Source organism: Sesamum indicum, linkage group LG10 (genome assembly GCF_000512975.1).
Source record: "Sesamum indicum cultivar Zhongzhi No. 13 linkage group LG10, S_indicum_v1.0, whole genome shotgun sequence".
NCBI lineage: Eukaryota > Viridiplantae > Streptophyta > Magnoliopsida > Lamiales > Pedaliaceae > Sesamum > Sesamum indicum.
The window spans coordinates 14,564,479-14,580,113 of record NC_026154.1 but is presented as its reverse complement, the minus strand read 5'-3'; the positions used below and the strand labels follow the sequence as shown (position 1 = coordinate 14,580,113).

The following is a 15,635-nucleotide window of genomic DNA, read 5'->3' as shown; positions in this document are numbered from 1 at the left end:
AACAAAAACAACCTTTCGCACTTATTTTCAACAATAAACTAATAGACGCTTAAAATAAGCGTTTCAAATACTCCCTATACGTATTTGTATTTGGAGTATATTGACACATTTCAAAAATTATTTTAAAGAATTTTAACGTCCGACATAGATATTCAAATTTTATCTCATATATATATATATATATATATATATTGTATCAGTAGTCAATTTTGGTCAGTTGAACATGACTAGAGTTCATACGATAAAATATTTGTAATGCAAAATACCACTAGAAAAAAATTGTTAGCCATTCGATTCGTAATTAGGGATGTAAATAAATGGAGTCGAGGTAAACAGTTACTGTATAAACTTATTTTAATTTTTGTCGAATTTTAAAAGTTATATTTGACGTATTTTTCTTACACATACTTTATCATTTTTTTTAATTTAAGTAAATCGAACTTGAATCAAGTTTAATTCAAATCTTATTAGACGAAAATTAGTTTATTCCAACTTAATTTATTATATTTAACGAATTGAAAGTTTAATAATTATTCTCAAATTATAATCAAATAATTTAATCTATTTTTTCAACCTAGGGTCAAATTCCATTACCAAAACAAAAGGAAAGGAAAAGAAACAAACACATGTATAAAGTCTTTTCTCATATAAAATTGATTACGTCATTTTTGTACACGTGGTGTGTATATATGATATGCAATAGAAAATCCAATCCGCAAAAGACAATTCTCATGCATGAATTTTTTTTTAACTAAATCAGATGATCGAATCAAATCCATCACAAGACAAGTGTAATACACTTGCTATGTGATTCATCACTCTTTCATAAATGTACACAAATCATACGACAAATACACTGGATTTGTCATATAATTGGTTGAGGTTCGGGCCAGACAGTTTTTGGTTAGAATTTTCCATCATGTTGCCTATGTACACTTCACAATTCATCGTATGCTTCCTCTTCTCCATCACCACTAGACCTTGAGCCACTCTGCTCATAAACCTTCTTCACAACGGGATTACAAACATCTTCCAACTCCTTCATCTTCTCAACCAACTCATCCCTATCTGCATTCTGGTTATCATCCAACCACTCCATTGCATCGGTCAATGCCGTCTCTATCTTCTCCTTGTCATCAGCCTCAATCTTGTCCGCAAACTTGTCCTTGTCGTTGATCGTGCTCTTCATGTTGAAAATGTAGGTTTCAAGCTTGTTACGGGCCTCGATCCTCTCCCTGACCCTCCTGTCCTCCTCCGCGAACTCCTCTGCTTCTCTCACCTTCTCTTGGATCTCCTCCTCGCTCAGACGTCCCTTGTCGTTCGTAATGGTGATGGATTTGGACTTCTTGGCCGCCTTGTCTTCTGCTGTTACGTGGAGTATGCCGTTTACGTCGACCTCGAACGTGACTTCGATTTGGGGCACTCCCCTATGAGAGAACTCAAGCGTGTATGATTAGGATACAAAAACATGACTACAGAGAATGTAATGTAGTTTTGCAAAAATCGGAGGCTTCTTTTTTCTTTTTCCTCGTATGTTATCTATAAATTCAAATCAGACAGTCGTTTAAGTCAACTAGTTTTCTTGCCTCATGACTTGCTGAGCATTCATCAATTCAGACAAAGGTTAGTACTCTATTAAATTTGAAGAAATATATGCATTCCTCTGTTGTGAGTTTACCTTGGGGCAGGTGGAATGCCGGATAGTTCAAACCTCCCGAGCTCTCGACAGTCTTTTGTTAACGCCCTTTCTCCTTCATAAACCTAAACATGACAATCTTGGTATTAGTAACTTTAAGACATTATAGCAAAGATGTTGCATGTATCAAAACTCATACCTTGATCGTCACCGAGGTTTGCTGGTCCTGATAAGTAGAGAAGATCTGGGACCTCTTGGTCGGAATCACAGTGTTTCTTGGGATGAGCTTTGTCATAACTCCGCCCACCGTCTCGATGCCAAGACTCAATGGTGTCCTATCGATCAAAACAATTTCTGCAAACCAACAGAACCATATCATGTGACTGACAACTCAAAACAACTCTGTATAAACAAAATTCAACTACGATGATGTCTGAATGAAACTCCTTACTGTCTGTCTCCTCTCCGCCTTCTCCACTAATGACTCCTCCCTGAATAGCTGCTCCAACGGCCACTGCCTCGTCGGGATTCACACCTTTGCTCGGCTCTTTCCCATCAAAGAAATCCTTCAACAGTTGCTGCACCTTAGGAATACGAGTGCTGCCTCCAACGAGCACGATCTCATGAATCTCAGACTTTTTCAAATTCGCATCCTCCAACGCCCGTTTCACCGGCCCCATCGTCTTCTTAAACAAATCCATGTTCAATTCCTCGAATCTCGCCCGTGTTAGGGGCTCAGAAAAATCAACACCATCAAACAACGACTCGATCTCAACCCGAACTTGGTGCTGGCTGCTCAGAGCTCTCTTGGCTCTCTCACACTCCTTTCGGAGCTTGCCAAGAGCCCGTTTGTCTTTGCTGATGTCTTTGCCGTATTTCCTCTTTATCAACTTGACGAAATAGTCCATAACTCTGTGGTCAAAGTCTTCTCCTCCTAAATGAGTGTCGCCACTCGTTGCAAGAACCTCAAACACTCCATTATCAATGCTCAATACACTCACATCAAATGTACCACCACCAAGGTCGAAAACTAGGATGTTCTTGTCTCCTTCCTTGTCGAGGCCATAAGCGATTGCAGCTGCAGTCGGCTCGTTGATTATCCGAGCCACATTAAGGCCCGCAATCGTCCCTGCATCCTTGGTTGCTTGTCTTTGTGCATCGTTGAAGTACGCTGCAGAGCGAGAACAACAGATGCGATTATTGTGGAGAAATTGCAAAGACAGATTATGAAACGCGTCCAGAATAAGGTAATGCTAGTGCTTACCTGGTACAGTTATGACAGCACTCTTAATCTTCTTGCCCAAATAGGATTCCGCTGTTTCCTTCATCTTTTGCAGTATCATAGCACTGATTTCCTCAGGGCTAAAAACCTTAATCTCCCCATCTCTGATCTTCACCTGTATGTAAGGCTTTCCATCTTTATCCACAACCTTGTACGGCAACATCTTCATGTCCCTCTGAACCTCTGGATCATCAAACCTGCAAAAACACCCCATCAAAACCTCGTACTTCCTAATCGACAAAAACCCATAAAAAATGTGACTTTAACAGCGACTTACTTCCTCCCAATCAGCCGTTTGACGTCAAAAATTGTGCGTTCGGGATTGAGAGCCGCCTGATTCTTGGCGGCTTCCCCAATCAGACGCTCTGTATCAGTGAACGCAACCCACGAAGGTGTGATTCGATTTCCTTGATCATTGGCTATGATTTCAACTTTACCGTTTCTGTACACCCCCACGCATGAATACGTTGTCCCCAGGTCTATTCCTATCACCGTGCCGGAGTTCTCCCTCGCCGCTGCCGGCGCTATGCCCATGAAAAACTCTGCTCAAAACAATATACAGAGCTGAATTAGTACGCTCTTATGATGATTACCTTCAAACACATTCAAGATTTACCTGAAACAAAGAGGAGAAGAATGCAGATAGCTACATCCTTAGAACCCATGATCTATTGCATGCACTATCCTGCTTGCTTTAGCTGTAACGATGGTCTGACGATGATGATTTTGATTTTCCAAGTGTGGTGAGAGGGGGAAGAAAGTGGCTATTTATAGGTTGCGGTTGTGGAGAAGGGGTTGGAAACGGCTAGAGTGTTCCGGCCAATAAGGGCGTGAAACGTAGTGAATGTGAGGAGTGTTGGGATATGGTGTGGGTGTTCCACGCAGTTTGACCAATGAGGTGAAAACAGGTGGTGCTGTAGATTGACGAGCATACTGGTGGAGTCCTGAAGGTTCTTGGATTCTACAGAAAAGATGAGATGGTGTATTGCATTGTAGGTAGAAAATCTTTTTTGAGATAATTTCATCATTTTTTGAACTTTGCTATAATTATGTGTAATTTTTTTGTATTTAAAACTTATATTTAATACTTTTGATGTTTGTTTTATTTAATAAATATGGTGTACATAAAAATAAGTTGGCCCAAAGAGGCCCAAATAATTCAAAAAGAAGAAAAAAACGAGATGCCCGTAATATCCTAGGAGGCCCACATCATGAGGATAGCCGCTGAAAAATTGCTGGGCTCAACCTAAGAGGGAAGTCCAGTATTCGGCCCTAGAAGGAAGCCCAGTATTCGACCTTAAAAGGAAGCCCAGTATTCGACCCTAGAAGGAAGCCCAGTACTTGGCCATTGAGACAAGCCTAGTTCGGTTCAAGAAGGAGGCCTGGTACAAGGCCTGACAGACCTCAAACCCACCTTTAAGCCCAGCCAAGTAAAAAAGAGACACCCTCAAGAAGCTTGACCCATTGACCTAGAATAAAAAAAATAATATTTATTTTCGATAAAATTATTACTGACTTATAAAAGTTAAAAAAAAATTGACCAAATTATTTTTATACTTCCTCACATACATTAGCGTGTGATGATATATAAGGATAATTTAGTCATACAAAGATTTATTTCACTTACAATAAGTCAATTGGGGTTAAATATAAATTTTCATTCAATTTTTTTATAATATCAAAAAATTCGACGAACTTTGATCAATGAAGGAATCTATTAGTTAGACAAACAAACATCAATGATACTGAATATATTTTTCAAATTACAAAATTTTACATATAGTTACACAAAATCCAAAAAGGGTGGCCATGTAATTATCCTTTCTTTCTTTGAGGGCTTTTACTGTCTTTGAAGTTTTTTCTTTAAGTTCATTGAATTTTACCACACAGGAAATAATAGTTTAGATCCAATCTCAAATGTTTAAAAAAAAAAAAAAAAAACCAACAACAACAAAGTATAATAGTAATTTTTCACCTCACTATTTAGGAGTTATAAAATTATATTTTTTTAAAATAGGTATTTATAACTTTCCAAATATAAGAAAGTATTTATAATTATGCCCAATATTACGAAGGGCAGCTCTAATTTATCCTAACCTTTTTATCATTTTTCTTTCTAATCAAATACAAAACTTTTTTCTTAATACATTTATTGTTATTTTCATTTTTCCTGTATATTCATTCTTCATTCCGACCAAACAACCTTGTGAAGGCATTGTGGTGAAACATCCAATTCGGTTGTTGAGGCCCCCACCACCCCCAAGAGTTCTTTTACTTAGTACTTTGCTACACTGAGAGGGCTGACTAAAGCACACCATGCATGCCTCCTTTATAAGAGGTTTAACAAAATTTTCCCTTATTATACATTGAAATTGTTGAGAAGCGCACCTTTTCACATCTACCTTGTTCAACCTCCAAATTACTTGTCGTTTGAACCGTCGTATAGCTTACTAATGCTATATTCGCTCTGCAGAATCTCAGCCCCATCTGACCTTCCACCACAGAGAATTACCCTCACAATACTCTAAAATTATTGCACTGCAACTACACTGGCAGTTTTCAAATATCAATGTTGTTTTATACCCAAAAGGAACCGTCTTACTAAAAAACTTGAGGGAGATGTTCCCAACACTCCTCGAAACTCACCATAAAAACAATTTTAATAATCTTCGTAGAGCCCTTTGCTTTACTCGTCAATCTCCTGCTCGGATATATGATGGCGCATGATTGTCGCCTTTATATCTTTGTACCCAAACATCTATGGTAACTTCATATTTGATGGATAGAATCCTCATAACTTAAGGGAGTTCCCATTAGAACAATATTGCAATCCACATCCATAAAAGTCTATGCTCATTTTTTGTTTGTGCACATTCGCGTGTGCCGGCATCCCCTTACCCCTGCAAGTCTTCATTGCATCATTTTGGCTACTCTTGGCTAAGATGCGACCCGGGACATCTTGGCCGATTGATAAAGTTAAGGTCTCATAAGTAAAAGTTGTTGGTTCAAGTCACACGTGAGTATGTATAGTAATGTCTTGTTTCTATATTTTCTTTAAATGTGTTTATTGATTAAGAAATATCCATATATTGAACCAGTACTATTTAAGTTTGAATGTACTCAATGATATAATAATAATTCAAATCTTATTGAAAAAAAGAATGATGTATTGAACAATATTTGAGATTGAATAATTGAATGATGTAGTAATAAATGGAATTTTATAATATTAGAAACATAAATAAATAACTCATGTTTTCTAATTGGTCATTAGATCTACAAGAAGTGTATTTAATTTATTTTTAATATTCTTTCTTTAGTTCTTTGTGATAGACGTTTTCCATCCAATCTCTCCTTAAAGGTAACGAAAATCGTACTTGGTAAACTCAATTATAATTAGCTGATCACTCCATCCCATAATTATTATTAATAATAATCAAAATCGCAGTCCCACAGCTTGAATTAATCTCGATCGTATTAGCTATAATACACTGTTTGGACCATCCTCTTTGTTCCTAATTATCTAAGTTTACTGCTAATTAATAACAAATTAAGGTGCTGGGGACCTTAGCATTCAAAGCCGCCCCTTTGAGTAAGATGCCTGCCATTTGGACCCCTAAAAAGATATTAATTGAAATCATAGCTCTTATAGTATAATTAATTATTAATTACTAATTATTTCCACATATATTAAACAATGTACAATAGCCAGATACAAAGTGTACCATCATTAATGCATATGTAATAAGATAGTTTTTGCTATCCAAATCAACAGAAATTAATTGGGATCAGATCTAAATTTTCTTGGGAATACTAACTCTATATATATATATATATATAATAAATAAATAAATAAATAAACCTTTTGTTTCCATGTTCAAGTTCTTGAGCTTTACAACAGTCAAGGCTTCACATGGAGCCTCCAGCTGACAACACTAATAACATAGTATATAATCCCAGAAAAAAATAAAGCAAATTGTAATGTTTCACTAATATAAAGATATCCCTACCTCCAAAAAATTTAATTACTGAACACTGTATAAGTATCATATAATCTACCATTAATCAAACATCGCTCGTTCAAATTGTTTTATATATATATAAAAAAAAAACCTTTAAATTTTGGAGTATTCTGTTGCCAAACGCTCAATAGGGTTATCCCTAAGGTCGCCACTGCTGCTCCCCTCCCCGTGATCGTCCTTAGGAGGTAAACTTGTTGGAGTTGTTTGGCTATCTTTACTTATGAGTGAGGAAATGGCTGCTGCAACAGCAACCCTAAACTTAGGATCAGAAGCAATTGCACTCACATGATTTTCAGGCAACATTAGTGGTTTGCTAAAGCTGTTCCTTTGATCACCACCTTTGTGCCCTAAATCTTCAACTAGTGTATTAGGGCATGGGAAAAGTTGGCTTGCAAGTGTGTTTTCATTGAAGAAATTCCCTTGTTTAGGCATCCAAGAAAGGTGCCCCAATTGGGGGTTCATGGAATTTGAGGAGCTAGCATTGTTTGTGAGGTCAAGAACAATGCCCTTGGTGGGGTCTTGGTGATGATAATTAGGGTTGAGGGCTCCTAGGTTTGGCATGTAAGGAGAAGAGGGATTTAGTACAAGAGGGCTATTGTTGTAGTTGTTGTAAGGATGAGGTGATTGGTTTAAGGTCGAAGATAGATTTCCGTTATTGTAGAAGGGATTGTTGGTCGGATCCAAGAACATGAAGGAGGCAGCTGTTGCTGACGACGTTGTTGATGCCATTGCTGTCGCGCCTACAGGGAGTGGATGATTGTGCGTTCCTTCATATGTCGTGATCAATATCGACATGTCTTCCAGACATCTCTGAACCTGCTCATGTATACATCCAAGTTGTCGTTCCATTCATAAGAAATTCAACCAATAAGGAAACAAACAGTACTATACAATATATTTTAGTAAATTCTAATCTAGACTAAGTTTGATCGGATTTAAATCAATTATATGACAAGTGTAAATACACTTACCATGTAATTGGTACATAGTTTAGGAAAAGTAACCAATCACTTGCTCTATGATTGATTTGGTTCGATCAAATTTGATTTGAGTAAGAATTGATTTGGTTCGATCAAATTTGATTTGAGTAAGAATTTTTCTACTTCTTTTTTTCAAATTAAGAACAAAAAAGAAAATTGACAAGATTGTTAAAGAAACTTTTACGAATAATACCTGTTTTCTCACAGGGCATCCAGGGGCTACAGTGCAACGATAGTACGCTCGAGGGCAAGGATTTCCTTTGGCAATCTTTTGACCGTATTTTCTCCATTGGCATCCATCATTCATCTAATCAATCACAAACATATCACCACAACACATAACACTTCTATCCAATCTTCACATGGTACAAAATTATGTTGTCCCGCAAACTTTTCAAAAGAACAACTTCAATGAATTGAAATGAAAATATAATATATATAAATATATATATATTTATAGGATGGTTCTTGAACTCACAGTGGCTGCTTCACATCTTGCCCTGACCGAAACCCTAGCTCTTTTACTAGGTGGAGATGTGATCATGTTGCTCATACTCCCGGGCAGGTTCAGTTGCTGATGACCTTGTACTGCCCCAAACCCTCTCACTTGATCATCTTCCCTTTTCTCCTTATTCCTTTCCCCATCCTCCACTTTACTACAACTACTTCGTACCCTCAAAGACAACCCTAATTCATCATTTTCTCTAACATCATCGTCATCGTCCTCCTCCCGTGATGGCGACGATCGTTTGCTGTTACTGATAATACTTTTATCCGGATCCTCATTCGGGTCCTCCACGTTGCGATCTCCAGTCAGCAAGAAATCCATGTTCGGATCCTAAATCAAATAAACAAACTAAACCATATATTATCAAGAAACTACGAATTATTTGATTATTTTTCACATGCCATAATATTCAAAAATTAAACAGGGAATTTGATTATGTCAATGAATTGTGTATCTTTTTTTCTCACCTTCCTCTTACTATTTTGTCGAACAACAGCAAATTTCATCTGCAGATCAGTGTAATCCCTCATCGTCCGCTCCACCGCGTTCCTCAACATCTTGTTCTCCTCCTTCATGCGATTCATCCGCATCTGCAGCACACACATCTACACCGTATTCCACACTATATAACTTCAGTACTAGCCAAATTGCAATAAAAACCGTATCTCTACGTATAAACATATACACACACATATATATATTCATACATACCTCTTCTGTCTTGAAGCTCTTCTGATCAGAACGTCCACTGGCAGCACGATTTCCAGGTTCTTGGAGGTCTGACTGACCATCGTTCTTCACAAGTGCGTTTTCAACAAGTTTCTTTGCATCTAGCTTGAGGGATAGATCAATTTCCATGGTTTCACGATTTTCTTGATCTTCTCCCTCTCTTGCCATAAATATCAATTATCAGCACGCAAGAAATATATATATATATATAAATATGCAAAGAATATATATATATATATATTTTGGTTTGGGAATTGTTTGTCTGGTTCTAGGTAAGAGTGCTACTTTTGAGGCACCGAAGTCAATTCCCTTGTCCGAAATTAAACGAGTTAATATAGTAGGAGAAGAAAGAAAGAGAGAGAGAGAGAGAGAGAGAGAGAGAGAGAGAGAGAGAGAGAATTAGTACTACATGAGTAGTATAGTGAGGCAATTGAGGGCGCATCTAATCTTTGACTTTTAATTACCATTTTCTCCTTCATTAATTATTACTCATAATGTGAAGAAGCGACAATTACATCACCCTCTCTTGAGGTTAATTTGGTGTAATTATACATAAGTAAATTTTTTATAATTTGAAAAATTATATCTAATACTTTTAATGTTTGTTTTTATTTAATAAATAGATTCATACGTTAGTAGAAATTTACAAAATTTGCTGATATTAACTATTAAAAAATTGAATGAAAATTCATATTTATCCCTAATTGATTTATTCCACATTTATTGCAGGTTAAACAAATTTTTTCTAACTAAACTACCCTTATAAAGTTGAAAATGTATCTGTTCACATGCAAAGATGTATAAGGGTAGTTTGGTTAGAAAAAAAATTGTTAAACTTGCATTAAGTCGATCGGAAGTAGAAGTGGACTTTCATTCAGTTTTTTTCTAATATCAACAAATTCGATAAATTTTGACTAAGAAATGAATCTATTATTGAACGAAAACAAACATCAAAGGTGTTAGATATCCAAATTACAAAAAATTTATATGTAATTATACTAAACCCTTAAATGAAGGAACTGTAATTATCCCTTTGAATAATATAATACATTAATATATATATATATATGTATAATATGAGGATGATATATCACAATGTACCCTCAATATTTCTTGTGGGCTATTTTATTTTTTTTTGGTAGTAAATGGTTATTGTGAAAAGACTATAATGCCCTTGGGCTTAGCGTGAAATGACTAAAATACCATTGATGTAACGAAGGGACCGGGCTATCTGCTTTGAATAATATAATACATTAATATATATATATATATGTATAATATGAGGATGATATATCACAATGTACCCTCAATATTTCTTGTGGGCTATTTTATTTTTTTTTGGTAGTAAATGGTTATTGTGAAAAGACTATAATGCCCTTGGGCTTAGCGTGAAATGACTAAAATACCATTGATGTAACGAAGGGACCGGGCTATCTGTTTATAGATTAATTAGTTGGAGCGTAGAGTTTCGTTTGAGGGGCGATTTGGGTAATACAAGAAGATATGAAGTGCACGTGCATGCAATTCTTGTTTAAATCAATTGTAGATCAGATTAATGATTGTATGTGTAATATGTATAATGTACCTATAAATTCAAATCTTTTTATAAATAAATTGCAATAACATTTTATTTTTTATTATATATACATCACATGTATAAAATTTATTTTATAACATATTTTACAAAAATTCACTTACCATAATACTATAATAATGGTAATGTCTATAGCACAAAATAAAAATACAGTCTTTAAAAAGAAAAAAAAATATATATATATAGTTTTAGTCCGACAAGTCAGGAAGTTAGCCTATTCAAATTAAAATTAATAATTTCGTCAATTTTAGTCCTTTTTGGCCAATTTTACTGAAAAATTCTCTGTCATCAATTATGTCAACACCTAAATAAGTTGAGGCTTCAGATGAATTCAATAGCTTGCAAGTCTAAAAAACTTACAACTTGAAAAATTACAACTTGAAAAATTTGCTATATCATCAAGTGGTAATTTTCTTTTTGCCAAGTTATTTTCTTAAAAAAAAAATTAAATTGGACTTTCACGTCATCAAATTCGTCAAAAGTCCCAATTAGGTATTGACATAACTGATGATGTGGAATTTTGCCGATCAAATGGCCGGAAAAGACTGAAATTGAAATAATTTTTAAACTTACAGGCCACCCAGGTTACGAATTTTTATTTAAACATAATTAAAATTACCACTATCTAACTTACATGACTAAAATTGTATTTTTTGGAACTATAAATGATGGAATAGGAGGGGAGTAAGAAATCGTATAAACAGAGGAAAGGTTGGGATCAGATCTGGAGATTGTCAACTCCTCTTTTCCATTTTCCAGTCTTGGGCATTTATTTTATTATTATTTTAATTACCAACTTCCCCACCACCTCCTCTCAATTACGTTAATTTTGGGTGATCAGTACTTTCAACTCATTTAAATTATATATATATTAATTGGTGATGGTCACAATGCAGATATGTTCATTTCTTCACGCTATATATATATATAGTTTAATTAATTAATATTAAACTCCCTCTAAAATATAAAATATATTTTCATAAAAAAAATTTAAAATTATACTTACGCCCCTAAATTTATCGTAGGTGGCCTTCTTTCGTTGGGATTTGAATGAAAAATATTAACGTCAATAGAAAAATTACATAATTTTTTAATTTTACCCCTTATTTAACATTCCCATGCAATAATTTTGTACTTATAAGTTATAAGAAAAGAATGCGACGATGTTAACCCCATTCTCTATATATAGTACATTTATCTCCTTATAAGTACAAAAGTATATATGAGAATGTTAAATGATGAGTAAAATTAAAATTTTACGTAATTTTATTTGTTCACATCAGCATTTTTCCATCTAAATCCTAATGGAAAGGGATTAGGTGTAAATGGAGAATTATCAGATGGAGTGGTAAATCGACATATTATCTACTACGATCGAACAAAATTGATGCAAAAACATAAATTCTGATGACGGATTTAATCATTATTTGCCTATAGTCAAAACACGTATGATTTTTAGTTATACGTAATATTTTGATCTTACTTATAAAAACAACGACTAATAGTAAAGTTTCATGCCTAACATATGCAGATATATATATATATATGATTGTTTTGAGTTATTTTGTTTTACTAAACTACAAAAGGTCAATGATTGTGAAATATAACGTTATCAAGTGTTCAATGGTCATAAATCATAATGTCATTAGCCGAAATTTCACAAATGTTTTGATTAGTACTCTTTGTCTTTCCTTTATACTGTCTATATATATATTCTACGTGCGTTATAATTATGAGTAATGTGTCGTCATTTTATTTGTTGAAAAGACATCCCTAATCATTCCTACTACTCATTTCTTACATTGGCTTCTTGCATCATTATTAATCTTTGCTAGGGAAAATTGTAATTTTAGTCCTATAATTTAGGGGATGATATTTTTAATTTTGTGTGAATTAATTTTCACAATTTAATCCTATAATTTTATAATTTTAGTCCTGCAAATCAATTCATGAAGGATCAAAAATGCCAACTCTCCTAAATTATAGGATTAAAAATGTCAATACCCCCTAAATTACAGGATTAAAATTGCAATTTAATTGTGTTATGTGCAAGTCACATACAATTTTTCTGCCAAAAATAATAGTTCTACGGTTATATCAAATGACATTACATTAACATCTTTCGAGCGTATATTTATAATTTTATAAATGACAAAAAATATTTGTGATAGTAATTTTGTTGGATTATTTAAAAAATTGGGGAATTGAGAATTGTGATAGTAATTATGAAAGACAAGCTTCTAAAATATAAAAGGGTTGATGGATCCAAGATTTGACTTTTGGAAGAGCAAACGTCGCCGCAGCTAATTCTTTCAATTATTATAATATTTTATCATGCAATTATTTTATTTTATTTTATTTATTAAAAATTAAGATACATCTTGAGTGATTAATTCGTATCATTATTTTTAATTAATGTTGCATTGAAGTTTGTTTCGATTCGATCTATTTGACCAAGGTCCCATATTCTTTTTTTTTTTAAAAAAAAAGATATATTATGCTCAAATTAAAGCAAGTTATTTGGATTCTCGAAAGAAGGGAACTTTCGTTACAACAATCATGCAACAGTTGTTGACCGTAGTATTTGTGAGGGTGATTGAAAAATTTGCCATGATCTTTATTTTTACCATGACAAATAATATTTTCTTAATGAAAAATTTATATTTTGCATCGATTTTATTTAATAGTGATCAATAAAAATTAGAAATAAATACACTCCCTTCTGCTGACGTATAGTGTAATTACATCTAGAACCCTTGTGGTTTGGAAGATTACATCTAGCGTCCCTAATGTTTGTTTCCATCTGAAATAAGTCATCTTTTTAATCAAAATTCACTGAATTTGCTGATATTAACTAAAAAACTGAATAAAAATTAATGTTTACTTTCGATTGACTTATTACTGACTTATTGCAGGTAAAATAAGTTTTTTTCGTCTAAATTATCCTTATAACAGTGGAGATATACCTTGTCACACACATTAACGCATGAAAGATGTATGAGGATAATTTAATCATAAAAAAATTTATTTGATCCGCAACAAATCAATAGTAAGTCAATTGTGGGTAATATAGAATTTTTTTTTCTAATTTTTTGTTGATATCAATAAAAATTGGTGAATTTTAACTAACGAAGGGACTTGTTTGTTAGACGTAAAGCAAACCTCAAGGGTGTTAAACAGACATAAAATCAACAGGGTGTTTGTAATTTTTTAAACAATAAGGAGGTATTTATAATTATGTCAAATATCATAGAAGGTAGTTGTAATAGATCGTAACAATTAATATCACTAATATAAGAATTAAATGACAATAATTTTATTTTTGTCATAATATAATTTTTAAAAAAAATCATGATAATAAAAATTATACATAAAATTATCATTTTTGGTAGATGATGCTATATGTATAGTGATAATTTAATGATAGTTTAATCATAATAACAATTTATATTTATCTCTATTAAAATCGTCAATATATACGTGTCACTACTTGTCAATATAACAACTTTATAAATATTTTTTTTTTATCACTAACGACTAGTGACAACAAGTTTTGTATAATTTTGTCACTAATAAAATAATGAAAATCATTACTATAACAAAATAAAAATTATTATCAAATAATATATTTAATTAATGATATTTTTTATAATATCGCTTGAATTTTTATTAATAATACTATCCACTTTTATAGTAAGAATGCATTTGCTAAGTATTTAATTTTCATGGTTTCGGGGAGAAGCAAATTAAGCTAGCTCTAATATTTGTCCAAGTAATACAAAAACTCATAATTATTATATTCTATCTAAAAATACAAGCCCAACTATTTTATTATTTGGAAAATAATTCTTTTGACATGAATAATCAAACCATATTAAAGTAGTTTGCGACTCGATCATTGGTTTGTTGTGCGAGGTATTGTTTGTTTTAATTTCGTATGAACCTATCGATTTTGTTTTATAAAGGCGCTTCGTTAGGGAGAGAATGGTTTATAAGCCGCTTAAATTCCTCATTGACAATCAATGAGGGACATCTGCTTACATCATCAGCCCCAAATGAAAGACTTGGAACGAGCACATGCTTTCGTTCCCTCAGACAACACTAAATCATGTGGCTTGCAATTCGATCAATGCCCCAATGCATAAGGTATTGACCGCCTTGACTTCATAGTGGCCTCACGATTTTGTTTAATACTAAAAAATAGTAAGATAACATGAAAGATTAAAAAAGAAAATTAAATGATTGCAATATTATTATTTATTCATACAAGACATACATCACTTCAAAATATTCTACAATATATTTTTGTAAGTTTTTCAAAGTTGTAATAGGCATCAATTGGTCAAGGTAAAACATGAATTTCACATTTCTCATTATACTTTTTTTCTAAGTATTTGACTTGGGATAGGATAATGTTTTGATTTTCACACAAAATTAGTCTCTTTCACACCATTCCTTGTCAAAGTTTATTTAGTTTTTCAAATGTTTCATATAGATGCACTCAACCATTACAAATCTTACATGCATGTATGATTGAAACAACCTCAACCTTTGATATTCTTTTTCTTTTTTTTTTTTTTCTTCTTTTGTCTTGATAGTTTTGTCCCAGTATGAATAAAACGGTAATTACAAAATTACATAATTAATCCAATCAATATGATTAAGAACAACGAAATAAATTATCATAAATTTATATAAGATGAGATAAATATCCACACGTCTAATGAAATTTGAATTCATCATTCATTTGATCTTAATTTTAACCACTATATTAAAATATCACGACTCGGGTGACCCGAACTTTAATTAACTTGCTCCAACTTTGACCTGATATAGCTCTATATCATAGCCTGCCCAACCGCCTCCTCACAAATATGCAAATGC

The 15,635-nt window shown here is 33.3% G+C and overlaps 2 protein-coding genes across 2 annotated transcripts; both read right to left on the bottom strand.

Annotated features, from left to right (window-relative positions):
- Positions 680 to 3,672, bottom strand: LOC105172577 (luminal-binding protein 5). Its single transcript, XM_011094081.2, has 7 exons — positions 3,535 to 3,672; positions 3,196 to 3,460; positions 2,901 to 3,115; positions 2,088 to 2,807; positions 1,836 to 1,990; positions 1,679 to 1,761; positions 680 to 1,427 (listed from the first exon to the last, which is right to left on the bottom strand). Exons 1-7 carry the CDS (start codon positions 3,581 to 3,583, stop codon positions 938 to 940), a joined length of 1,977 nt encoding a protein of 658 aa, XP_011092383.1. The 5' UTR covers positions 3,584 to 3,672; the 3' UTR covers positions 680 to 937.
- Positions 6,810 to 9,428, bottom strand: LOC105172815 (probable WRKY transcription factor 9). Its single transcript, XM_011094391.2, has 5 exons — positions 9,140 to 9,428; positions 8,896 to 9,033; positions 8,399 to 8,758; positions 8,114 to 8,227; positions 6,810 to 7,756 (listed from the first exon to the last, which is right to left on the bottom strand). The coding sequence occupies exons 1-5, from the start codon at positions 9,323 to 9,325 to the stop codon at positions 7,034 to 7,036; spliced, it is 1,521 nt and encodes a 506-aa protein (XP_011092693.2). The 5' UTR covers positions 9,326 to 9,428; the 3' UTR covers positions 6,810 to 7,033.

Bases quoted from the DNA above. Each gene is read 5' to 3' on its own strand.
- LOC105172577 (XM_011094081.2), bottom strand. From the start codon at position 3,583: ATGGGTTCTAAGGATGTAGCTATCTGCATTCTTCTCCTCTTTGTTTCA. The intron at 2,808-2,900 runs GTAAGCACTAGC...CTCGCTCTGCAG, and splicing joins TGCTGTCATAACTGTACCAG to CGTACTTCAACGATGCACAA. The intron at 1,428-1,678 runs GTAAACTCACAA...GTTCTCTCATAG, and splicing joins GGCATTCCACCTGCCCCAAG to GGGAGTGCCCCAAATCGAAG.
- LOC105172815 (XM_011094391.2), bottom strand. From the start codon at position 9,325: ATGGCAAGAGAGGGAGAAGATCAAGAAAATCGTGAAACCATGGAAATT. The intron at 8,759-8,895 runs GTGAGAAAAAAA...TATTTGATTTAG, and splicing joins GACAAAATAGTAAGAGGAAG to GATCCGAACATGGATTTCTT. The intron at 7,757-8,113 runs GTATTATTCGTA...ATACATGAGCAG, and splicing joins GATGCCCTGTGAGAAAACAG to GTTCAGAGATGTCTGGAAGA.